This window comes from Bombus affinis, chromosome 1, assembly GCF_024516045.1.
Source record: "Bombus affinis isolate iyBomAffi1 chromosome 1, iyBomAffi1.2, whole genome shotgun sequence".
Classification (NCBI taxonomy): Eukaryota; Metazoa; Arthropoda; class Insecta; order Hymenoptera; family Apidae; genus Bombus; species Bombus affinis.
The window spans coordinates 12,227,865-12,247,950 of record NC_066344.1 but is presented as its reverse complement, the minus strand read 5'-3'; the positions used below and the strand labels follow the sequence as shown (position 1 = coordinate 12,247,950).

At 41.4% G+C, this 20,086-nt stretch overlaps 2 protein-coding genes across 10 annotated transcripts in view; one reads left to right on the top strand and one right to left on the bottom strand.

Annotated features, from left to right (window-relative positions):
• Positions 1-20,086, top strand: part of LOC126921060 (E3 ubiquitin-protein ligase MYCBP2) — a 260,246-nt gene that overhangs the window by 232,981 nt on the left and 7,179 nt on the right. Inside the window, exons 31-40 of one of the 8 annotated variants that reach the window (XM_050732278.1) lie at positions 16,338-16,560; positions 16,709-17,053; positions 17,137-17,343; positions 17,451-17,656; positions 17,730-17,880; positions 17,958-18,240; positions 18,388-18,568; positions 18,627-18,832; positions 19,250-19,315; positions 19,703-19,792. In XM_050732278.1, coding sequence (XP_050588235.1) covers positions 16,338-16,560; positions 16,709-17,053; positions 17,137-17,343; positions 17,451-17,656; positions 17,730-17,880; positions 17,958-18,240; positions 18,388-18,568; positions 18,627-18,832; positions 19,250-19,315; positions 19,703-19,792 — 1,958 coding nt within the window. Of the gene's footprint in view, positions 1-16,337; positions 16,561-16,708; positions 17,054-17,136; positions 17,344-17,450; positions 17,657-17,729; positions 17,881-17,957; positions 18,316-18,387; positions 18,569-18,626; positions 18,833-19,249; positions 19,316-19,702; positions 19,793-20,086 lie in introns of all 8 variants that reach the window. The other 7 variants (XM_050732258.1, XM_050732268.1, XM_050732248.1 and 4 more) reach the window with 7 other exon arrangements.
• The window catches only part of LOC126921165 (uncharacterized), a 36,850-nt gene that overhangs the window by 11,721 nt on the left and 5,043 nt on the right, over positions 1-20,086 (bottom strand). Inside the window, exon 1 of one of the 2 annotated variants that reach the window (XM_050732473.1) lies at positions 12,643-13,457. The exons of the other annotated variant lie outside the window; for it this stretch is intronic. Coding sequence (XP_050588430.1) covers positions 12,643-12,849 — 207 coding nt within the window. The 5' untranslated portion in view covers positions 12,850-13,457. Of the gene's footprint in view, positions 1-12,642; positions 13,458-20,086 lie in introns of those variants that run through there. 2 annotated transcript variants of the gene reach the window in all.

Here is a 20,086-nt window from a genome sequence, read left to right as displayed (position 1 = left end):
ATCTTGGCCCCTGAGGAGGCGAGGAAGGAATCTGTGCGAGTTGAAACTATACAAGGGTGGCTCGCTGCCCGAGGGTAAATAAACGATTTAAGACGGTGGCGAATGCACGGTGTGCTCGCGAGATCACGACGAAATCCACAGCGAACGTAAACGGGGAAACAAACGAACCATCAATTAAATTTGCGATTAAGCAGACTTTGCTCGGAGCTCGTAACCGGCGTTATTTGCCATGGAAAAATAGGCCACCGCGGATAGATAGGAACGTGTATACGGCGTTAAACAAAGTCTCATAAATTGCGGAGATAAATTAAAGCAGAAGTGAATTAAAGCCGCGTTGTTGAAAGACAACCGCGACTTCGTCGAAACGAAGCTTTTGATCGCTAAAACCACTCTAGACCGTGGAAAAATGGAAGCACGCGGATATGCCGCGATTCTTTGCCGTAAAAGATTTCATCGTGCGAAAAAGCAAGGGCGGAAATTTACAATCTCCGTAGAAATTTACGGATACAAGCAAGAAAGGTGAGCACGACGGTATAAATTACGAGAGAGAAATTATGTCGGAAACGCGAACGTTTGTTGGCAACGTTGTCGAGGCATCTGTACTACGAGAATACGCCCAGTTCGAATCGAGCTTCCAGCAGAAGGCGTTCGAAGCACTTCGAGCCGCGTTTCGAAGTACCGTCGACCCCCAAATTATACGGTTGAAGAAATACTCGATCGAGAAGATAAATAATTAAGCAGTATCGAGGAGCGTGTCGCGAATGCCGGAGAGCAAAGCGCCGCCGCAACTGGCTAGCATTTTAAGGCGTCTAGTCACGAACTATCGGCGATCCGCCGGCTGAATCGAAATTGAAGAACGACCGACAATGGCGTTCCCGTGGATTATAACGTGCGCTTCCAGCCCAGCGAGAACTAACGCTTCGTAGCTTGATTTTATGTACGAGCCACGGACAGCAACTGACAGTACGAATCAATTTTTTCTCGTTCACAGGAACAGAAGGTACTGTACGCTCTTTCTTGAATGCTAAATCCGCCTGAGTTACGTGAACAGTACTTGTGTCTTTCCTCTTGCTTCCTTTTTTCTTTATTCCTTTCTCAATTTACGTGCGTGGAAATGGTGTTAAATTCGACAGATGTAGAGCTTGAGTTACGTGGTTTTCGATTATATTGAAATTCAGACTGTTTTTTTTTTTTTTTAAATACTCTATCAAATGATAAGATCACAAAGACGATGTATCGCATGGAACTGAATTTGAAAATACAAGATTTCACTGAGGGGATAATTGAGACCTAAATCAGGTTTGGCTTTTATCAAAAACTGTTCCAACGTGAAACGACGATAAGCGGTAATATGCTTCTCGTGTTTTACGCCGCAAGTTTATTACTTGCGGACCGTACTTTTTTAAGGGTTTCCATCGTTAAAAATTGTTAGCCGTACGTTGTTTCTCTTATGATGGAAATTCGAGTTGATCTGCGATGACAATAGAATCGGGAACAGAGAAGTCGAGTCGCTTTAAGAACAACGAAACTTTCGAAAGTTCCGCTCGGTGGCGAACTTGACGGCAAGTACAGAGGCTAATTGAAGAAACCTAGGAACAGACCTAGTAACAGACCCTCTCTTCTCGTCGAGGATAGTCAGTGTTTTGTAGTTGTAATTCAGCCTGAGACAATCGTAATCGAGTTATTCGGAATTCGGCTAACTTTACCCGACGTGTTGCAGGTGTCTTTGTTGAGGAAGTTAGCAATAGCAATCGATGACACTATTTACTAACTAATATCCATAATTTGGTCGACTGTTTTCATCTTGATCATATTCAGTACATATATCACGAGACAGAGGACAGTGTCCCTTAAGTGTAAACTCTAATCAATTCTTCTTCAATGATTCATCAGTGAAATAGTTTTTCAATGGAAAAAGATCATATCGGAATATAAAATTCGAAGAACAAAATGATTATAAATAAATAGTAGATGTTTATGCATTTATAAAAAATATATGACGTAGACAAATTCACAGAATACATATAATATGTAAACGATATATAAAATATCCAAAGTGTAGTGCTCGTTTTAATATTTACTTTCCCTTTAAGAACGTTCCATACGTTCCTTTTCTTTAGTTATATTCAGGATAATATAAATTTGCATAAAAATCCGCAACTATATACCTTATAAGCCTACTTCCGGTGAAACGCATTCTTTTCGTCTTATCACGCACCATAACGACACTTTGAGAGAACTTTGTTCTCCTACGTGTTTTTTCGTCTGACGAAGCAACGCATTTCACGTGTCTTAACATTTACATTGAAATACACGGTTCTTAATAACAAAGATAACAACATTATCTGAATGATTTAAAACATAAGGCGAATAATCACACTATCGAAGTTTTTCCTTATACACGTGTGTTATCATCTTTACGACAGACTACGCCTTTCTCAATTTAGGAAATGTTATTTAGGAAAGAAAATTTTAAAACGTCGAGCAGTATATCGAAGTCGATAAACGTCTTTTCGAAGCAGCGTATAAAAGAAAATTAGGTTTGTATTCTACGGAGGAGGTAGAAGAGGAAGCTAAATAGAAAAGGTTGACGAAGAATGGGAAGAACTAAAATTGCAGTACGAAACATAAAGAGAAGTAAAGAGAGAGAAAGAAGCTAACAAAAAACATTGCAGGAGAAGGATTCAGGTGACGTAGAACAGAAAAGAGTGGAAAAGAGAAAAGCAAAGTATCAGCGAGGTTGATAAGGAAGGCAGAACAGGAGAGTGGAAATAACTAGGAAACAGAAAAGGATCTTCTGGCAATTGCACGGTCGTGGAACCAACAACGAAGAAGTCAGGGTTCGAGTGTTCGACTTCTCGGTAAATCCTTCGTCGAGATGTCGAAAGTTTCTCTTTGTGAAGTGCTCGAAGTCGCGTTGGAGGATCGTTACTTGACACAGTTGCAACCGAGCGAACGCTCAACGAAACCGCAAAAGGGGTCTGGTTACTGTTCCCGGAAGCTACGGCGAATTTAAAATTCCAGTAGACGCAGGAAGGGAGAATCATCACGATCATTGAAGCATATTTAAAAAATGTAACACGGTATCGTACGGTAAGGAAAGTTCACCATCGCACGAAACTCTCGAAGCTAGTTAGCTCTTGGAAACCAGTTACGCGGTTTAAACTTCGAAAACAATTTTAAAATTCCCACCGCGTACTTCCCGAGGTTATTAATCTCTGCTGAATTCGTAAAATGGCGCGACACTAATGAGGTCTTTTAGTTTCTGTCGTTTAACGCGTTGCTGCTGAGAACATGACGCGTACCTTGCATTATTTGTTAATCGCTCTCTGAATGTCTTTGAAAATTTAATCCTTGTAACTGTATTATATGTAGATGTACGCTCCATGATTTAATATTTATCAAATGGAAATGTAGGAAAACAGCAAGGGGAAAAAATGATAAAAATTGTTCGAGCGAAAATCACGCGATTTTCACGTTCCATGCATCGAATCGGTAGCATCATCCGTGAAATTGTTACAGCCAATGTTTTTCCAATTCATTAAGCTTCGCTCGTTTACAAATAATACCTATTGGTGCGGAATATTTCACAAGTATGAAATGCATTTTGTAAAGGTCGAGATCTGATCTTTATTTCGCCAATTATTAATATACATTTTTAATAAATACTCCCAAAACTGTTATCCCTGTGATTTACAAAGTCCAATTGGTATGGTTGATTTGAGGTATATAGTGATTTTAATCTATACCACGGAAGCAATTTTTGTATGAAAGCAATATGAATATGTGAAAACTAATTTTATGAAAGTAGATATAATTTATAATTATTAAATACAACATATTGTTTAACAATATATAAATATTTCCCTGTGACAAGCTGACATATTCATTGTGAAATACCAAAATGAATACAAAAAATGAACAATTAAGGAAGATTAAGTCGATGATTAAGATCGACAGAGATATATAAAACATCTTTTAACAGATATATAAAACATCTATAAAATTCGCCACATCCCTTCTTCCCTCTCTCATTTCCTTTTCTCAAATCAAGCACGATGTCTTCTAGGTTAAATATAAAAAGAATAGAGAAGAAGAAAAAGATTCGTAATAAATCTATGTAATCAAAATGGAGCAACGAATTCCATCGAAATGTAGGAGACAAAAAGTCTACAAGGCGATACAAACAACGTGACTTTTACTTGGGAGAAAGAATCTACCGCAAAGTGTGTCGAGCAACTTCCGTTTCAAACTTGACGTACTCGATTCAGCCTACTCGTTTAACGAAACCACGCTAACGTTGCGTAAGGCTTTAGAATTACACGGAATACGAGATAGGTTTTCGAAAATGATTCGAAGGTGTTAACCGATAATGATGCCTGTAGATCGGATCGGCTAGCGTGCTTCTGCCTCTTGTTCACTTCGAATCATGTTGCGAGACGATGTACGTACGAAACGAGAGACTCGTGAACACGAGACGCCAGGTAGTCGAGGTTCAATGTCCGATCGATGGATCAACTTGCAAGCAACTCTCTTCGTGTGCTCGACGCCGCGTGCTTTCGTCGTAGAAATTATGTGACGTCTTTGCGTTTATCAAATTCTTTCAAAAATCCTAGCAACTTAAACGAGCCTCAGCTATTTCTTCTTCGCAAGAAAAAGTTTTATCTAAATCTTTCAACGATTCTTCATTGCTAATCCTCGTAATTTCTATATACATTTCCAAATTCATTTCAAATTTTACCGATATAATTACGATAGTTAGATCTCATTGCAGTGCTAATTCAATTTCGAAATATTAGGAGTAAAATAAGAAATATATTCACAAATAGTATTTACAAGTTTTCAGATGCTTCCTAATCTTTTCTGTTTCACTTTGTGAGCCTATGCATGGCGCTCGTTTTTCAGGTGCTAAAATAGAAAAGAAAGAAAATAATCCAAAGTACTCGAAATGCAATTAGTCAGATTTGGCAAACCAGAAGTGGGAAGATTTTAAATTCTATCCACAGCGGTATTATTTCATAACATCGTTAGCGGGCAGACCGCAAGAGCGGGGCCGCAAAACCACTGCATTACGCTTGTACACGCGTGTGGCGCAGCTAGGGGCGCCAAAGTGTGCACCCCCGCGATATCGCGTCCCATGAATTTCGCGGAGCTTGCAGCGCCGTGCTCGTCATAGGAATGCCGGAAGTTAATTCGTGGAATGATGGTGTATGCGCCGCCGCTCCTTCTACCCGCGCACGAAATTACTTTTGCCCTATCCGTGTGGGGTCGCCCGGCACACGAAACTGTGAGATACGCGGATCCCTCGCCATTATATGGCGCGTCCTCTCGTCCACGCATAATTCGATTAATTGTTCGAGCATCCAGCCTTCACTGCGGACCTAACTGCTCCTCTTTGATGGATTGACACAACAGCGTCTCTTAGTTGCCATAAGTTCTCGAATGCATCGTGACTTTTTGATGTTTTGAAACTTTTAGAGAAATGTAGATAATACTTTAAAGTAGAATTATTTTGTATGAATTAATTGAAACAAAATTATAAATGAAATGCTTAATACAATCGCTGATCCTTGATGGGTTAATATCGTTGATTTGCTAGAAGAGCGATACAAGTAAGAAAATCGATTTGGAATATGTAGAAAGTTTGAAGTAGAATATTATTAATTACGTAGAAGTACTTTATAATGACAATCCTTTTTCTTCTGCGATTTAACAAGTATCATTTGAATTTTACGACTCTCTAATAGAATATTGTTCGCATATATTGCTTGCTCTTAATTGTATTAATTGCAAATGTATAACATAACTATATGATGCTTCTGACAAGCGTATCGCAGCAGTTTGTAAGCGACACCTAAAATCATGAACAGCGTCGTAGATTGTGAACTACTTGAGACACTCGAAAACGTCGAGTACCGTTCCAAAGTTAAATCTACTTGGATAATACGTCTGTCAGCAGCTTTGCCTTCGAATCAACGACATTTCAGTCTAACTGCGACTAATTTTCAATCCCGATAATCTCTAAAATTAGACATTTAACGCGATAACATCGAAGACCATTAAGCTATTTTTTGCAATAAGATTTATGCGAGCATTTCAACAATAGTTACGTTCGGAAGGAAGCTGTAAGACGAGATCGTGCACGATAAAGTCATGACAGACAGAGTGATACAAATGCAATTCTCACGCATTTCCTTGGTAAACCGAGCCCGAAACGAATTTTTATTTCCGTGGAAAACTTGAGAAACGCAGCGTTTAAGACGGAAATGCGGGAATAGACGTAGAAAAAACTTAGGTCCGGACACGGTCGACCTACGTCGCCATGGGTCTCACAAGGTCATCGTGGATGCAGCTGGAACTCGAAACAATAAGCCCGTTATTAGTCCAGTTTCCTCGGAGGATACGTAACTCAGATAATATTCAGAAAAAAAGAAAGATGAGCGTAATAACGCGCTCATCAGTGTTCCTCAACTTTTCTTAAACGTCTCTTCTGGAGCTAGCCACGTGCCAGTGCCATCCATAGCACCTGAGAACGTGCCAACGTTTCGTATTTAAGACACGAGATATGTTTAAAATATAAACTGGTTACCTGCTGTAGATGAGCACTCGCCGTGAACGTAATAACGTAAGGGAGAAGGTTATACGTTATAGTTACTGTGACATTATTTTGCGCGACACCTGCTATGATGTCGGCACTTCGTACTTAAATTATGAAGAAAGTTTAGAATATAAAGATGGTGATATATCTGCTTTATGGGACAATAGAGAAGCTGGCAAAGTATTCCAATTTATGGCTGTGTTGGAAAAACTGAAAATTATCGATACATCGTTCATTCGAAAATGTTTCGGTGTGTATCACCGAGTAATTTACAGAAACTTCTGTTTACACAAACTGTTACGAATCGACTGGTTAAACGCGGAGAACTTTAGCCGTGGTACGAGAGACTCGGTCAACACGCATATGTCTAGTGTGAAGTTTCGATTGCGACATTTCCTTTCACGACGCCACATTTAGATCTCGACAAGATCGCGTGTTTCAACGATCGACAAATGATCTCAGCAATTATTGAATCTCTACTCGGAATTGTAAAGCAGTAATTTATATCTGGTTATATGAAACATACTATTCTATAAATCATGTTTTCTTGCGAGGAATAAAACACATAAAAGATCATATGAATTATAGTACTATTTGTATTAAATCTGAAGCCGAAGATTAAAGGACACTTCAAACTATGATCAATTAAAAATTTTCCAAATCTTCTCATTACTGTTTTAGACGTCGACATACCTCATGAATAATTCTTGCACGATTTTGCAAACGTATACGCGACGAATTGCATACGAAGAGACAAGAACAGGAGCAGCAGTGAGAGAGAGTGAGAGAGAGTGAGAAAGAGAGAGAGAGAGAGAGTGAGAGAGAGATGGAGTAAGCGGGCCACTTCGCACGTGTGGCCAATCGCGATAACTCGAGTGTGCTCGCGGGGTGTTACAGAGAATTATCGTCGGGAATGAACGAAGCAGGATGTCGGCTATATCTACGCCCCCGAGCGAATTCTCCAGACAAAGCAGGCAAACCGCAATCGGGCCAGATGCGCGTGCACGTATTGTGTACCGAGGACTGTCCTAAAATAATTTATCTGCCCGCTGGGGATACACGAGCGCATCGTCGCCCTGGCTGATAATGCGTTGCGTATGCTGCAATCTCGATCCATGCGGTTTATTGGGTTATCGAAGTTATCTGGTGCGTTAACCAGCTTAGATCCAGCGTCAAGCTCCGCCAAGGATTTCCGTGGGCTTCAATTGCGATGACGCACACAAGATGAGGACAGAGTCACGTCGAGACACGGAAGATCGTTACTTCGCTTGAATACTATGCGGTATTCGATCGTGGAATAGGAAATAAGGGGTGAAAGTTTGTTTAAGAAATTGTTTCGAAACGAAGAGATTGATTAACGTTCGATAGAGCCTGAACGTTGATTTATCGCCTCTCGTTACAGCAACCCTTCATAGATAATGGGTGATATTTATTGCAAGAAGCTTTATCTATGGTAATAGGTTCAATATTCTCCTAGTTTCTTCTCGAAAGTCAAAAATATCGACACTGGATTATCCGCGGTGTTCGATAACGAATTCCAGAAGGAGACTGACTCTTATCGAGTCTTCACCGAACGATAAATGGAGCACTGTGAAAGAGAAGAGACACAAAAAAGAGAAAGAAACGGGTTGTAGCCGGTTCAAATGGGAAAACGTGGCCGCGTACGGGGTGAGCGCCGTCCGGACGATAAACGACACCCATAATTTTTCCCCTCCGCGCCCCGTCATCGCACCACACAACGCACCCGCATGATTACGCGTCAGCCGCTCGGTAACACCCAGAGATTCGTCGTGGACCGAAGTGTAATTCGCTGAAAGAGCCTATTGTGAATAAATTGAGCCGGAGCAAGGATTGGGCAGCAGTCAGAGGCGAGGTTCGACGCGGTGTTCTCTCGCCATCGCGTGGTCCGTTTTGTGCGCATGAAATTCCCACCGCGGCTTGCCTCTCTCCCTCTGACACCCCGTGAACCGTCAATTTATTAATCCAACGACCACGTTGGACGACCGACGGCGCGGGTATGAAAGACCTCGCAGAGGTGCGACCAGCTCTCATGAACGCGCGAACTGTCGTTATTGTTGTCGTTTAGTTGAAATCCGTGGTCCGGTCTATAGGTCACGATCGCCCCATTTTCAGAAATCGTCCGAGCGATAATTGGATCAGATAATTAGACGACGAACTAACTGATCGAATGTATTATTCTCCTGTATATATTGTACATATACATATACATGTATATATACGCAGCCTCGCGCTTATAACCGGGGAACGTTCGCTTCCGTTGTAACTGGCTGCTTTTATCGTTCGCACGACTGCACGTTCGTTCTATCCGATCGCCAGCTTTATTTGCCTTGCTTGTACGATCATAACTGTGCACAATCGTTATCGTATCGTATCGTTCGAAAGCCAGGAAAGTTGGATGGAATTAATCGGCGGCACGCGTTGACCTCGTTATTAATTGACGAGTACGCCGGTCCTGATCAGGCCATTGATATCGGCCAGCAATTGAATTTGCGACACGCTGCCCGTTTATCAAGGAGAACAGCATAACACGACGCGGTATGGCACACGCCTATGCTCTATAACTGGAATCGTTGCGCTACAGCAATTTGCGGTCAACGTCCTCTCCCCGACGGTCGGCGATAAGGTTAATCACCGATTTTTCGAATCCAACTACGAACCAGTAGGAAGATCAAACTGTTTACGGGGCTGATGGGAGAACAATGACGCCGGTCAGACGCGGAGAAATGTGATGGAATCGACGACAACATGTTATACAGGGCGGTCTCTCTTCGTTCCCCGTACGACCGCCGACTTGCAGAGCATGGTTAACCCTTCGGCCGGAAGTTGCGCGCGCCGGAAGCCACGCTAGGTTTAGGCGAACGCACCAGCAAACGATTTCGTGGGACCTATCGCGTCGATCTACACGGGTTTGCCCTTCGGCTCCGGTGCCTCTCTGAATGTATAAACACGAGGTTCGTGCCACGAGGTTCCTCGAACCGGCGTGGCGTTTAACTGTTCAAATGGGAATGACGGACGTGCTCGACTCCGCGTGCGTTGTCGAGGAAGTGTTCCAATCGGCTTCTCGCTATCGCACGAGAATCGAGAATCCTGACGAGACGATCAACGCTTAATATTCAACAGGAATACGATTATCGATCGCATTGACGTAACGATTTGATGAATAAGATATGTGTACGAATAGTTTGGTACCATACGTGTTACCTAAGATAGATTTATCTTATCTTTGACTCTTCCACGATAAAGTAATTTCGATTGATCGTGGAAGAATATAATTCGAGTCCACGGGGACTAAATCGCAATTGCAATTGTCGACTTAACGCTATCATGATGTAACCGTTGCTTGCAATGCCATTGGTATCTCATTCAACTGACTATCATAATCAAAAGCCCACGATTAAAGAAAGTCTGACGGGCATTTAACGCAAATAACCGTACTGGGTCTGTAAATAGAATTAATGACGTTGGAACGATAAGTGACGTCGTGGCTGGATCTGATTCGATTAACAAGTGAATTTCATCGGCGACCATCGCGGACGAACGATGTCATTGAACTAGAATCAGGTTTACGATACTTGCGACAAAGGAAAAATTAATCGTCGATCGTTCCTCTATTCTTTAATTCGAGACACCCGGTATACATTGCAATGCGTGTCACGCCTACGAGTGTCGCGTCAGGCGTTTGTCGGATCGACAGAAATTACTTTCAATCATACTATATATAGTCGACTCGGCAGCCACTTCACAGAGAAACTATACTTCGATGATAACAGAAGTACAAAATAGCAACATACCGATATTTTAATCGCGTATCAAGAGTTTTTAACGAAGAACTTCGATACGTAGAACTGTAAGGAGTTTTAGCATCGTTTATAAATTCAACTACATCTAAGAAATCGCTAACGGACCATGAATAGATTTCTGCATTGCAAACGTTATGTAGAACTGGTTATCCTTGCATTTCCGTGCGGTATTCAGATCGAAATAACGATAGGTAATAATAAGGAACCCAGTTCTCAGTCAAGAAGCGTAGCGTGCATCGATACTTAACCCGCCTATCAACCATAGAAATCAAGACCATCAATTACGCGACGCGTTATTACCATATAAGTACGATCTTCTTTCGATACGTACCATTGGCAACTTCAGAATAAGATCATTTGAGAAATGAAACAGTTATACTACACAGTGGCTTTCGAAAGCATTCGAATACTTGTAGATATGTACCTTCTATGAGTTATAATTTCTACATACATTCTGTAATTCCTATATAATTCATCCTATAATTTCTATATATATATTTCTCAATTGGTTTCAAATTTAACAGATATGATCTTGACAAACATGCCTCATTACGGTGCTAATGAAGTTTCAAAAAATCTTGTAAAAACGCATAAAAGTTTTCTATGTTTAAACGTTCAAATACTTTCGCGAGCCACCGTATAACACCTAATCAATAAGATCGAATTTTACGTTGTTCAGCATTTCCATTTCCTAGAAGCATCGGTTCGAAACTTTTCGCGAGTCATTTGCTTCTTGCTGGTAATCCCATTTTTAAGTTGACGATTTTGATCGCCGATAGAAAACATCGCGTTTTCATCATATTAGAACGCGGGCCAACAACAATAGCAATCTGTTATCCGGTTAGCAGCCGGTGCATCCGTTCTAACTCGATTCCAAGTTTCTTGCGGAAGTTCCAGCTTGAAGCTGAAGGTGAGAGAACGAGCCTGGTTGGCTCGCAACGAATACCGTGCCACTGCTGGTCGGTGGATCGCTTGGACTGTATCCAGCCAAGCGAGGCTGACAACGGGAACGGCAAGTGGGACTCCGGATATGTATAATGTGCCAAAATGTGCTCATAGGAGACGCCTGTACAGACCGTTATGCCTTCGAGTTTCCCATGTGCATGTTACTATGTGATTCCCGCCATATTCACGGACCAATGATTTGTACACTAATTCCTACATTGAAGCACGATCCACACTGTCTATCTAGAAACTTTCACCATCGACTGTCGTAAATGCTGGGTAGTAACGATTTACGGTTAAATTAGAAATAGTAATCGTTTGGCAGAAATTGTACTATGAATACAGTATCGATTTATTTTGGGAGGAAAATGTAGAGATTTGGTAATTCGAAGGATGATTTGAAACTTCGTTTGTAGGACATTTGGAAAACGTTTTTTCGATTTGCATATTTTCTAATAGTATATGATTTAATTTTAAAGAATAAAATCCAGAAATACCGAGTTTAAGTTTAGAAAACATCCGGTTGGAAAGTTACGTTCGTTACAAGAGTTACTGCACGTGGCATAGCATACATTTACAAAACAGTAAATCACAGCATCGAGTGTGCAGGTGAGGTTGGGTCTGAGTTTGCGGTTATGTTATATATTGAATTTGGTTTAGGTTAGGCCAAATTTGAGTTAGACTACGGTTAAATTCGAGTTTAAATTAGATTTGGAAAATGTTCTAAGCTCAAGACAAATATCTTCGGAAATTATCTATCAAATAGTGTCAAAAGATAAGAAGTTTGTCAAAGAAAGAACGCGTCATTAAGGTTAAAGTTCAAGTGTACGAGGTACACGTGTTTCTAATATTTTGAAAGAAACCTTTGTTCTTAAGAACAAGGCGTTACTTGAGTTTTGACACTATAGCAAGAGTAAACGTACTATTTAGCTAGACCGTGGAACCGCGAAAAGATTCCATTTTTAGATCGCGCAAGAAAGATCGTATATACGGGAGATGCTAACAATAAGTTATAGCGCGCAGAGCGCGAAGTTGGAAGCCGAGAGTTAGTCATCGGGCGCGCATTTGCGTCGCACGTTTCCAGCATCGTTATCATGGCGGTTGTGAATTTTAGCGACAAAGGTATCTACGTGTAACATGAATTTCAACGACAGAGATATCTACACGCAACGTGAATCGGGACGTATAACATCGTGACGATGGTATCTTCGTTGAGGATATCTGCATCGCGTGCATCGCAGGTTAGTCACGAAGAGGGTACTTGTTTGTTTCATTCACCTGATCGTTGGAGAAGACACACTTGACGTTAACCCAACGGTGTGCCTTGACGGTACAGTTGCACTCGTCCATCGCGCATATTCCGGGCGGTGCACTCTCCACGTTACCAGGCAGAAATACTAGACACCACAAAAACACCGACCATACGATAGCACGATCACACTTTAGCCCATTCAGGGCACTGAACACTCTTCTTCTGCCGCTCATCTTCGTTGATCCAAGACGATCCTCCGAGGGAACAAAAGGCCGCGTTGTTCAACGACCGCGATCGATCGCCTTCGATTCTCTTGCGCGAAGATCTTCCTCACATCGTTTACAGCACACCGTTACTCGTACGCAAGGCACACTTTCATCGATCTGGATCTTCCTCGACCCCTCTTTCTCTTTTTCGAAGTCGGTTACATCTGTCTCGATTGATCGAACACTTGAAAACTTTCCTTCTAAAGAAAAATTCTTATAGACACACCCTGCTTGATGCTTTAATGCTGCGATACGAACAAAGGTCAGGGCAAATACCACGGGTCGTTGGATTTTAGACTCTAGAAAGTTATCGATCGCTCCTATCCCTGTATCCTTTCGGAACAGGATTTCTGTCGAGTGATCCGGAACGCGCTCGAGGACAGAGAGATCAGAAGTGGACGGAAAATTGCTCGAGCGGATACCCGCCGCGAGCTAATCCAAACACGCGCGCGGACGGCTTGTTTCCGATGAGGTGGGGCAACTAGAAGCCAGCTGACGCGATCATGACGGAGGTTGCTTTCAAACTGTGGTCGGTGGCATGCACGATCAGTGTCTCCTCCCCACCAAGAACCGTATTCCTTGCCTTGGTTCGCTCTCTTGCGTTACTCTCCCTCTTCGGCCTTTGAAAAGATAAAAGCCAGGCTACGAAGCGTGTTCGAGTGGCCGGAGGGGCGCACTGTTCGACGCCGGTTCGACGAGGTTCCTCCTGCTCGGGACGTGACGAAAAGAGAAGGGCTTGGCTCGCTCGTAGGATCGGGACACCGGTTTTCGTGCAGGTCGCAGGGTCACCGGACTTTCTGCCTTCCAAGGGTTGACCTTGACCAAGTTACCGAGCCAAACAGCTTTGTCTATCGCGAATCACGGATCCTCGTGACCGTGCTTTACGTAACACGTGTTTGTGTGCGGTTTACTCAAGCAGGTTATGTTCGTGGGAGAGCAATTGTACCTGTTGACGAGCGATTGATATCAAGTCGTATTTTTTTTACTGCTCTTTCCTCGTTTGTTCCTTTTCTCCTATGTTAGAATACGCTTTCTGTGGTTTCTGCATGTGTTATTTTGATCGGTTTAAAGTAGAAAGACGAGATTAGCAATACCAGGAAATATGAACTTCGTGTTATATAAAAATGTAGAATGAGGATTTTAAAAACAATCGCATCATGCTTTACTTCGTCAGCTTCAAAATCTTCAAGTTTTAATAACCTAGTCTAAACTTCGCTCGTAAGTTATATCCACTCGGTTTGAAGTAGGACAATTTGGCCGTTATTTATGACGGTTATCAAGAAATATTAGAGGCAGAAAGACATTGAGAATTTTTAAACAATTTGAGATTTATACATCATTTTGTTCCGAAATTTTCAAGTCTTAACTGAGGCTCTAATCTAAGCTACGCTCATAAGGCTCGTGATATTCGTGCAGAAATGACCAAAGAGGAAAAATAAATGAGCGATGGAAGCACTGAAAGTCGAATTACGCGTTTTCTCTGGCCTGTTCGCAGAAAACTCGAAACCTAACGCGAAATGCGCAGCGTGAAAACGAGACGAGATCGGAAGCGTCTCTTCATAGCCACGTCTCTTTTCATGGTAGATGGCGTTTCCCTAAAGCGCCATGCCATCGTAGCTCTTCGCTTTATGAGCAAAAGGCCTGGCCATTTAATTTCCCATGAGAAATTGCGCGTGTCCGTGCAACTTCGGGCTCGTTGGCGTCCCGTCGTGTCCGCATCACACATGCGAAACGTCCATTCATTCATAACGCTCTTCTCAAACCAGGAAGCACCTGACGCCAGTCGAAGTGGCCATTTCCCAAATGACCACGTGCTGACCATACGTCACATCGGGACGACCTTAAAGCCGCCCTCCCAATTTCAACCGACGATCCTCTTGGATGCCAGTGGCTCCTCGCTGTTCGATTTCGTTTCACGTTCCTTCCATCGATCTTCTTCCATCTCACATTACTCGTCGTGGATCGGTAAAACGAGATCTACGTCAAGGATATTCCACGATCCGAGTGTCAGCGAATACATATCGACATTTATGACGGATGAATTTTCTTTAATATTACCTCTACCAAATTCCATCGTGACAGAGGTGGAATTATTTAATACACGGCATCGTTTTTCTAATTCCAATTGAAGAATTTCTACTAGGAAATGGGGGTTTAATATTTCTAAAGATACGTGAAAGTCTTCTGCCTTTGAGTCTCGATCAGATCACTTTTTCAATTATAATCATTTCTTCTAATTCCATACAAATTGTAGTTTAATGTTGCAGAAACGTAATTTTAAATGAGCGTGGAAATGTGAAATGTGAATTGAGTAGATGATTATGTTAAGATAGCAAGCAAAGACTGGTTGAAACCATGTCTACATAGAATGGAATTCACGGCTTCGATATGGTTCTTCACAAAATTTGGTTGCGTGGCAAGAATATGTGTTGTATGTGTAAAACTTTTAAGAATTCCATTGAGTTATTTACGTCATATATAAAAATATACCTAATAAACGAAAATTGTAAAAATTTGTCACATTTAATCTCATGTTCCTACAATATTTCTAAAATAATATGAAAAATATTTCTATTTAAATCAATCGCCTTTAAATCGTAATTAGATCGTTCAATCTTCAATCTTAGTTCTTTTAAGAACGTATAATATCAAATACTTTAGAAACTCTGTTCAAAATTTAGAGATCCGCGAGAATGAGTTGAAGATACTACTCGGTGCGAATGTAATTTCTTTGCCGAGCCATGTTCCGATTAAATCCGCGGCGACTCTCGGCGGATACCGGTTTGGCCGCATGCTTGTTTGAAAGTAACCGAGTACGAGGCTTTCGAAGAAGTAGTTCTCGTAGCTCGTTGAGAACAAAATCGGTAGAAGCAGTGATAGCGTATAGGTAGCGGACACGTCGCAGCGGGCGATCCACAGTGGACAGAATTGCGACGTGATTGCGGCTTATTAGGGATGAGTCCGACGATGTCTCGCTAGGGGAAAACAGCGATTGTCTGGCTGCCAGAGGAGCATCGCCCTCTGCTCGTGATCTACCCAGACGAGATTCGCGAAACGGAGCACCAATTAGGGGCATCGCAACTTGGAAACTCGTTCTAACGAGACGGCTACCTGTGATGATTGTGACCTCGTTCGAGACTGCTTTTTAACCTACGAAAATGCTCGTGAGACTTCGACTTTCACGATTTCAACTTCGTTACATGTCGATTACGTAATTTAATAACGTGGAATTTAAGTACATATATGTATACAAATCGAGAAAATAGAGTTACTTTTAGGTTTTTTTAAATGTAAGATTAAAATTTTCTAGAGAAAAAATTGCACTGATGACAGATATTAAAATTATTCTCCGTGAAAATTTCTTAATTTATTACCTTTCTTCGTCTGTGTTAAGCAGGTTTTGTAGAGTTTTGTCTGATAAAGTAAAGTAACTGGAGAATCTTCTTTGCCCGCAGTGGTCACTCGAACGAACGACTCTTTCTACGAGACTTCGTATCTTGCTCGGCTGGCACCAGCGGAGGTCGTTTGGCAAGATGGTTACAGCCAGACAGTTTCGTAGATCCCTCGAAATGCGAGGCACTTTACTCCAAGGACGAAATGAAGTGCGGATGCCCTGCCATAGTTACCATATTCACCAGAGACCAGTACGGAGATGTTGTTCATGTATCCAATTTGAAGGTATTACGATAACTATTCTCTGTTCTACCATAAATTACTTCTCTAATTTCAGAGGCATTCGATAATTGTGTAGATATTATTTAGTACTGTATAATTGCGTGGTATTATTTCGTACTAACCGAAATTGCTTCCATTCGTAATTTTCTAGGTCGAAGTAAAGGCAGTACCTATAGACAAGAAGGATTTAGGAGATTCCGAGCGAGTTTCCCAACCTGACCCAATGACCTTCGGTGGTCACCCACAGCCACCATTGGATGTACCGTACGAAGTCACGATAAACAACAAGACTTGTTTCTACGCGATTACAGTCATGAAAGCTTATCAAAACTATTCCTTCGAGGAGTTAAGGTTTATGTCACCGACTATAAAAAGAACAAGCGAAAACATGCTAGTTAGACCTAATAGCGATGGGAGTTACAGCGCAACGTGGACACCATCGTCAGTCGGATGGTATTCTCTTATGATTACAGTCGATGGATACAACATGGAAGATGTAAATATTATCCCTTTAAATTTTGTCGTATTGAATTCCACAAAATTGTTTGTGAATCATTTTATAATTCTTTTTTTTTTCAGAAATACAAAGTACAAGTAAAGGAATCTCCTCAGGGTATGCAGCCACCGACTCAAAACATCGTGAAGAAGCCGCAGCATCAGCCGAGTAGATTAAGAAAATTCGTGACAAAGAATAGCGCTGGCTTAAGGATCAGAGCGCATCCGTCTCTTCAAAGCGAGCAAATTGGCATCGTTTTGGTTAATGATACCATAGCCTTCATAGACGAAGTATGCAATTCTGCTTCCTTCGCGGAGTTTCAATTTCCTCGAAGGTTATACTTAGAACTTTATTAAAACGTTCTATCTCTCTGTGACTTGTTATACTATTTCCGTAGATTCATAACGACGATGGTGTTTGGCTACGACTGAACGCGGAGACGATAAAGGAATATTGTAGCAGCAGTCACCTGGAAGCTTGGTGTCTGCAATACAATCAGCACTTGGGAAAAACGTTGCTTCTTCCCGTCGAAGAGCCTAAATCAATTTTGGATCAAGTAATCAAGGAAACTATTTTACGGAAAAGACCGGAAGTAGTTGACGAGTATGGGAATCAACGAGTATCTATTTGTTTATCGTTGTTCTACTTGATTTCGTAACGTAATTGTTCGTTTTAGCAAAAGGAAGACGGTAACGTTCGACGGTAGGAGGAATATGGTCGTCGTAAAGTGCGGTGCTTCCGGCCATAACATCAGAAGTAGGCCAGGATTAAATGCTGCACCGGTAGGAAAGCTAGCCCTCGGTAACACGGTGACCGTTCAAGAATACGTATGTCTTAATATTATTCTGTTATGCTAATTTAATAAAAATTTCTTAAATATTTGACTAAACAATGTTTTCTGCAGTTTGTCAATAGCGAAGGTACTTGGGTACGCATGGACGATGAATCGATGGGGAAGTACTGCTTTCGAAAAGGTCGAGTAGCCGAGAGTGAGGCCTGGTCTCTCGCTGTCACCAAACATGGGGTTACTTACATGAAGATCGAGCAAGACTTCGAAACCGACCCAGTGGAAAAGAAATCCGTGATAGCAGATCCGTCCGAATTGCCCAATCAGAAAGGCTTCGAGTTCTGCGTGCCTTCTGTGAGTCATGAGGGCTTCAATTTCACCGGGCAAAATTTAACACCAGGTACAGCAGAATCTGGAGAGGGTAGTAATACAAATCCATTCGTTTTCGGTTCATACAATCAACACGATTCACCAGGTATTGCGTAAAGGCAATGCGCTTCATCGTACGTAATGCATTATATTATCTATTTTTCATTGTACACCTTAGGAAGTGATAGATTTACCCAGGAGAAAACAGATGTTTCGCCAAAATTCTCCAAGCCACATTCTAAGGAGAGGGTGGCGAAGGAAAGGGAAAGAGAAGGGGGCGGTGGGAAGTTGAGTGTCCTACAAAAGTGGTTGAGAGGCGATGACAAATGTCACGGGGAGAAAAGAAGCTCACCTGGCAGGTGAGTAAAACCAAATGAGAGACAAGGCACGCGCAGTTAGATTAGTTTCGTTATATAGTTTTGGCATTTGTAGAGACTTCTCTGAATTCGTCGGAGTATCCGTGAAGGAACTGGTAAAAGCTATTGGAGAAAGTAGAGCCAACGGTAATGGACCTACGCCACCGGAGACACCAAGAAGATTATCAAGAAGTTCGTCGCCAAAGAATCCCCAAGGTGGGTCACCAAGATTTCACAGCCCGTCCTCTAGCCCGGTTCCAATACCTGGTACGTATACACTATTTACGAGACAAAACGAATCGCTGCTATACGACAAATATATTATCAGTTTACATCTACTATTCTTTTCTTTTTTTTAACTGATAATATCATTGTTAATCTCATACATTCATGCGTGTGTCTTACTTCACACTTTTGGCATCGTAACTGGTCTGAGGAGGGAATCATTTCAGAAGCTGAGAGACCCGATACTGCTACTTGTAAGATTATGTATATCGTCTCACAGATATTTTTTATTTTATTCCGTGAAATGGATGATGATTAGATGAAACCATTAAGTTTGAATAAGTCACACCTTTCTCCGATTAATACTATTCTAGTCATTGAACAAATGACTTTAGGATATAAATATATACAGATCTTTATCTCGGATTAGTTATAACAAAATAGTAATGTTGCTCTTAGCTGGGTCCAGTCGGCAGCCAGTTGGTTCTGGTAATTGCCTCTTCCCTCCTGCTACTCATGCACCAGGTACTCGCTGCTTTCCTATTCGACATAACCCTCAATCTGTTAACGATAACAGTTAACGATAGCGTATAGTGTTTAATGTTGTTCGGTACATGTATTACTTCGAACACCAATTACATATTCTTATTGAAAGAAACACGTAATAGCACCGTAGACTTCTCTTCTTATTGATGTACGAACATTATACGATTTAAATGCATGCAAATTACAGTATGTTAATTAATATATAAGATAAAACTGACCAATCGTTGCACGTACAAGTACACTTTTACCCCTTTTTAAGATAGAGAATCGAATAGTGCACATTAATAAAATACACAGAGACCCTAGTTTAGCAATAAATCATAACACGCTACATATGAATTCTGCAACTAATAAAAAACTTGTCAGGTGGGAGAAGTTTGATAGGAGGGGGAGATAGTATCAGCAGCAGCCCTGTGCTGTGTGGCTCCCCCCGAAGTGTCGGTCTCTCCCCGTTAGGTAAGGATAACAACACACGTTAATACTCTATAACTTTACACTAACATAAGCCTAGTCGCATTGAAACGATTATTTTTCGAATCATGATCGCATTTAATACATTATTCAGATAAATTCATTGCTCTTTCATTCATTTCACGACAAAGTCGCACGAAATTACATTGCACGAAGTTTTATACGAATGTTATATCAAATTTGTTACATTTTTTTGTTATATCCATAGTTTCTGAAAAGCAAGGTGAGATAACGATATCCTTGCTAGAGGAGAAACTTATTAATTTTTAATTTTGGAAA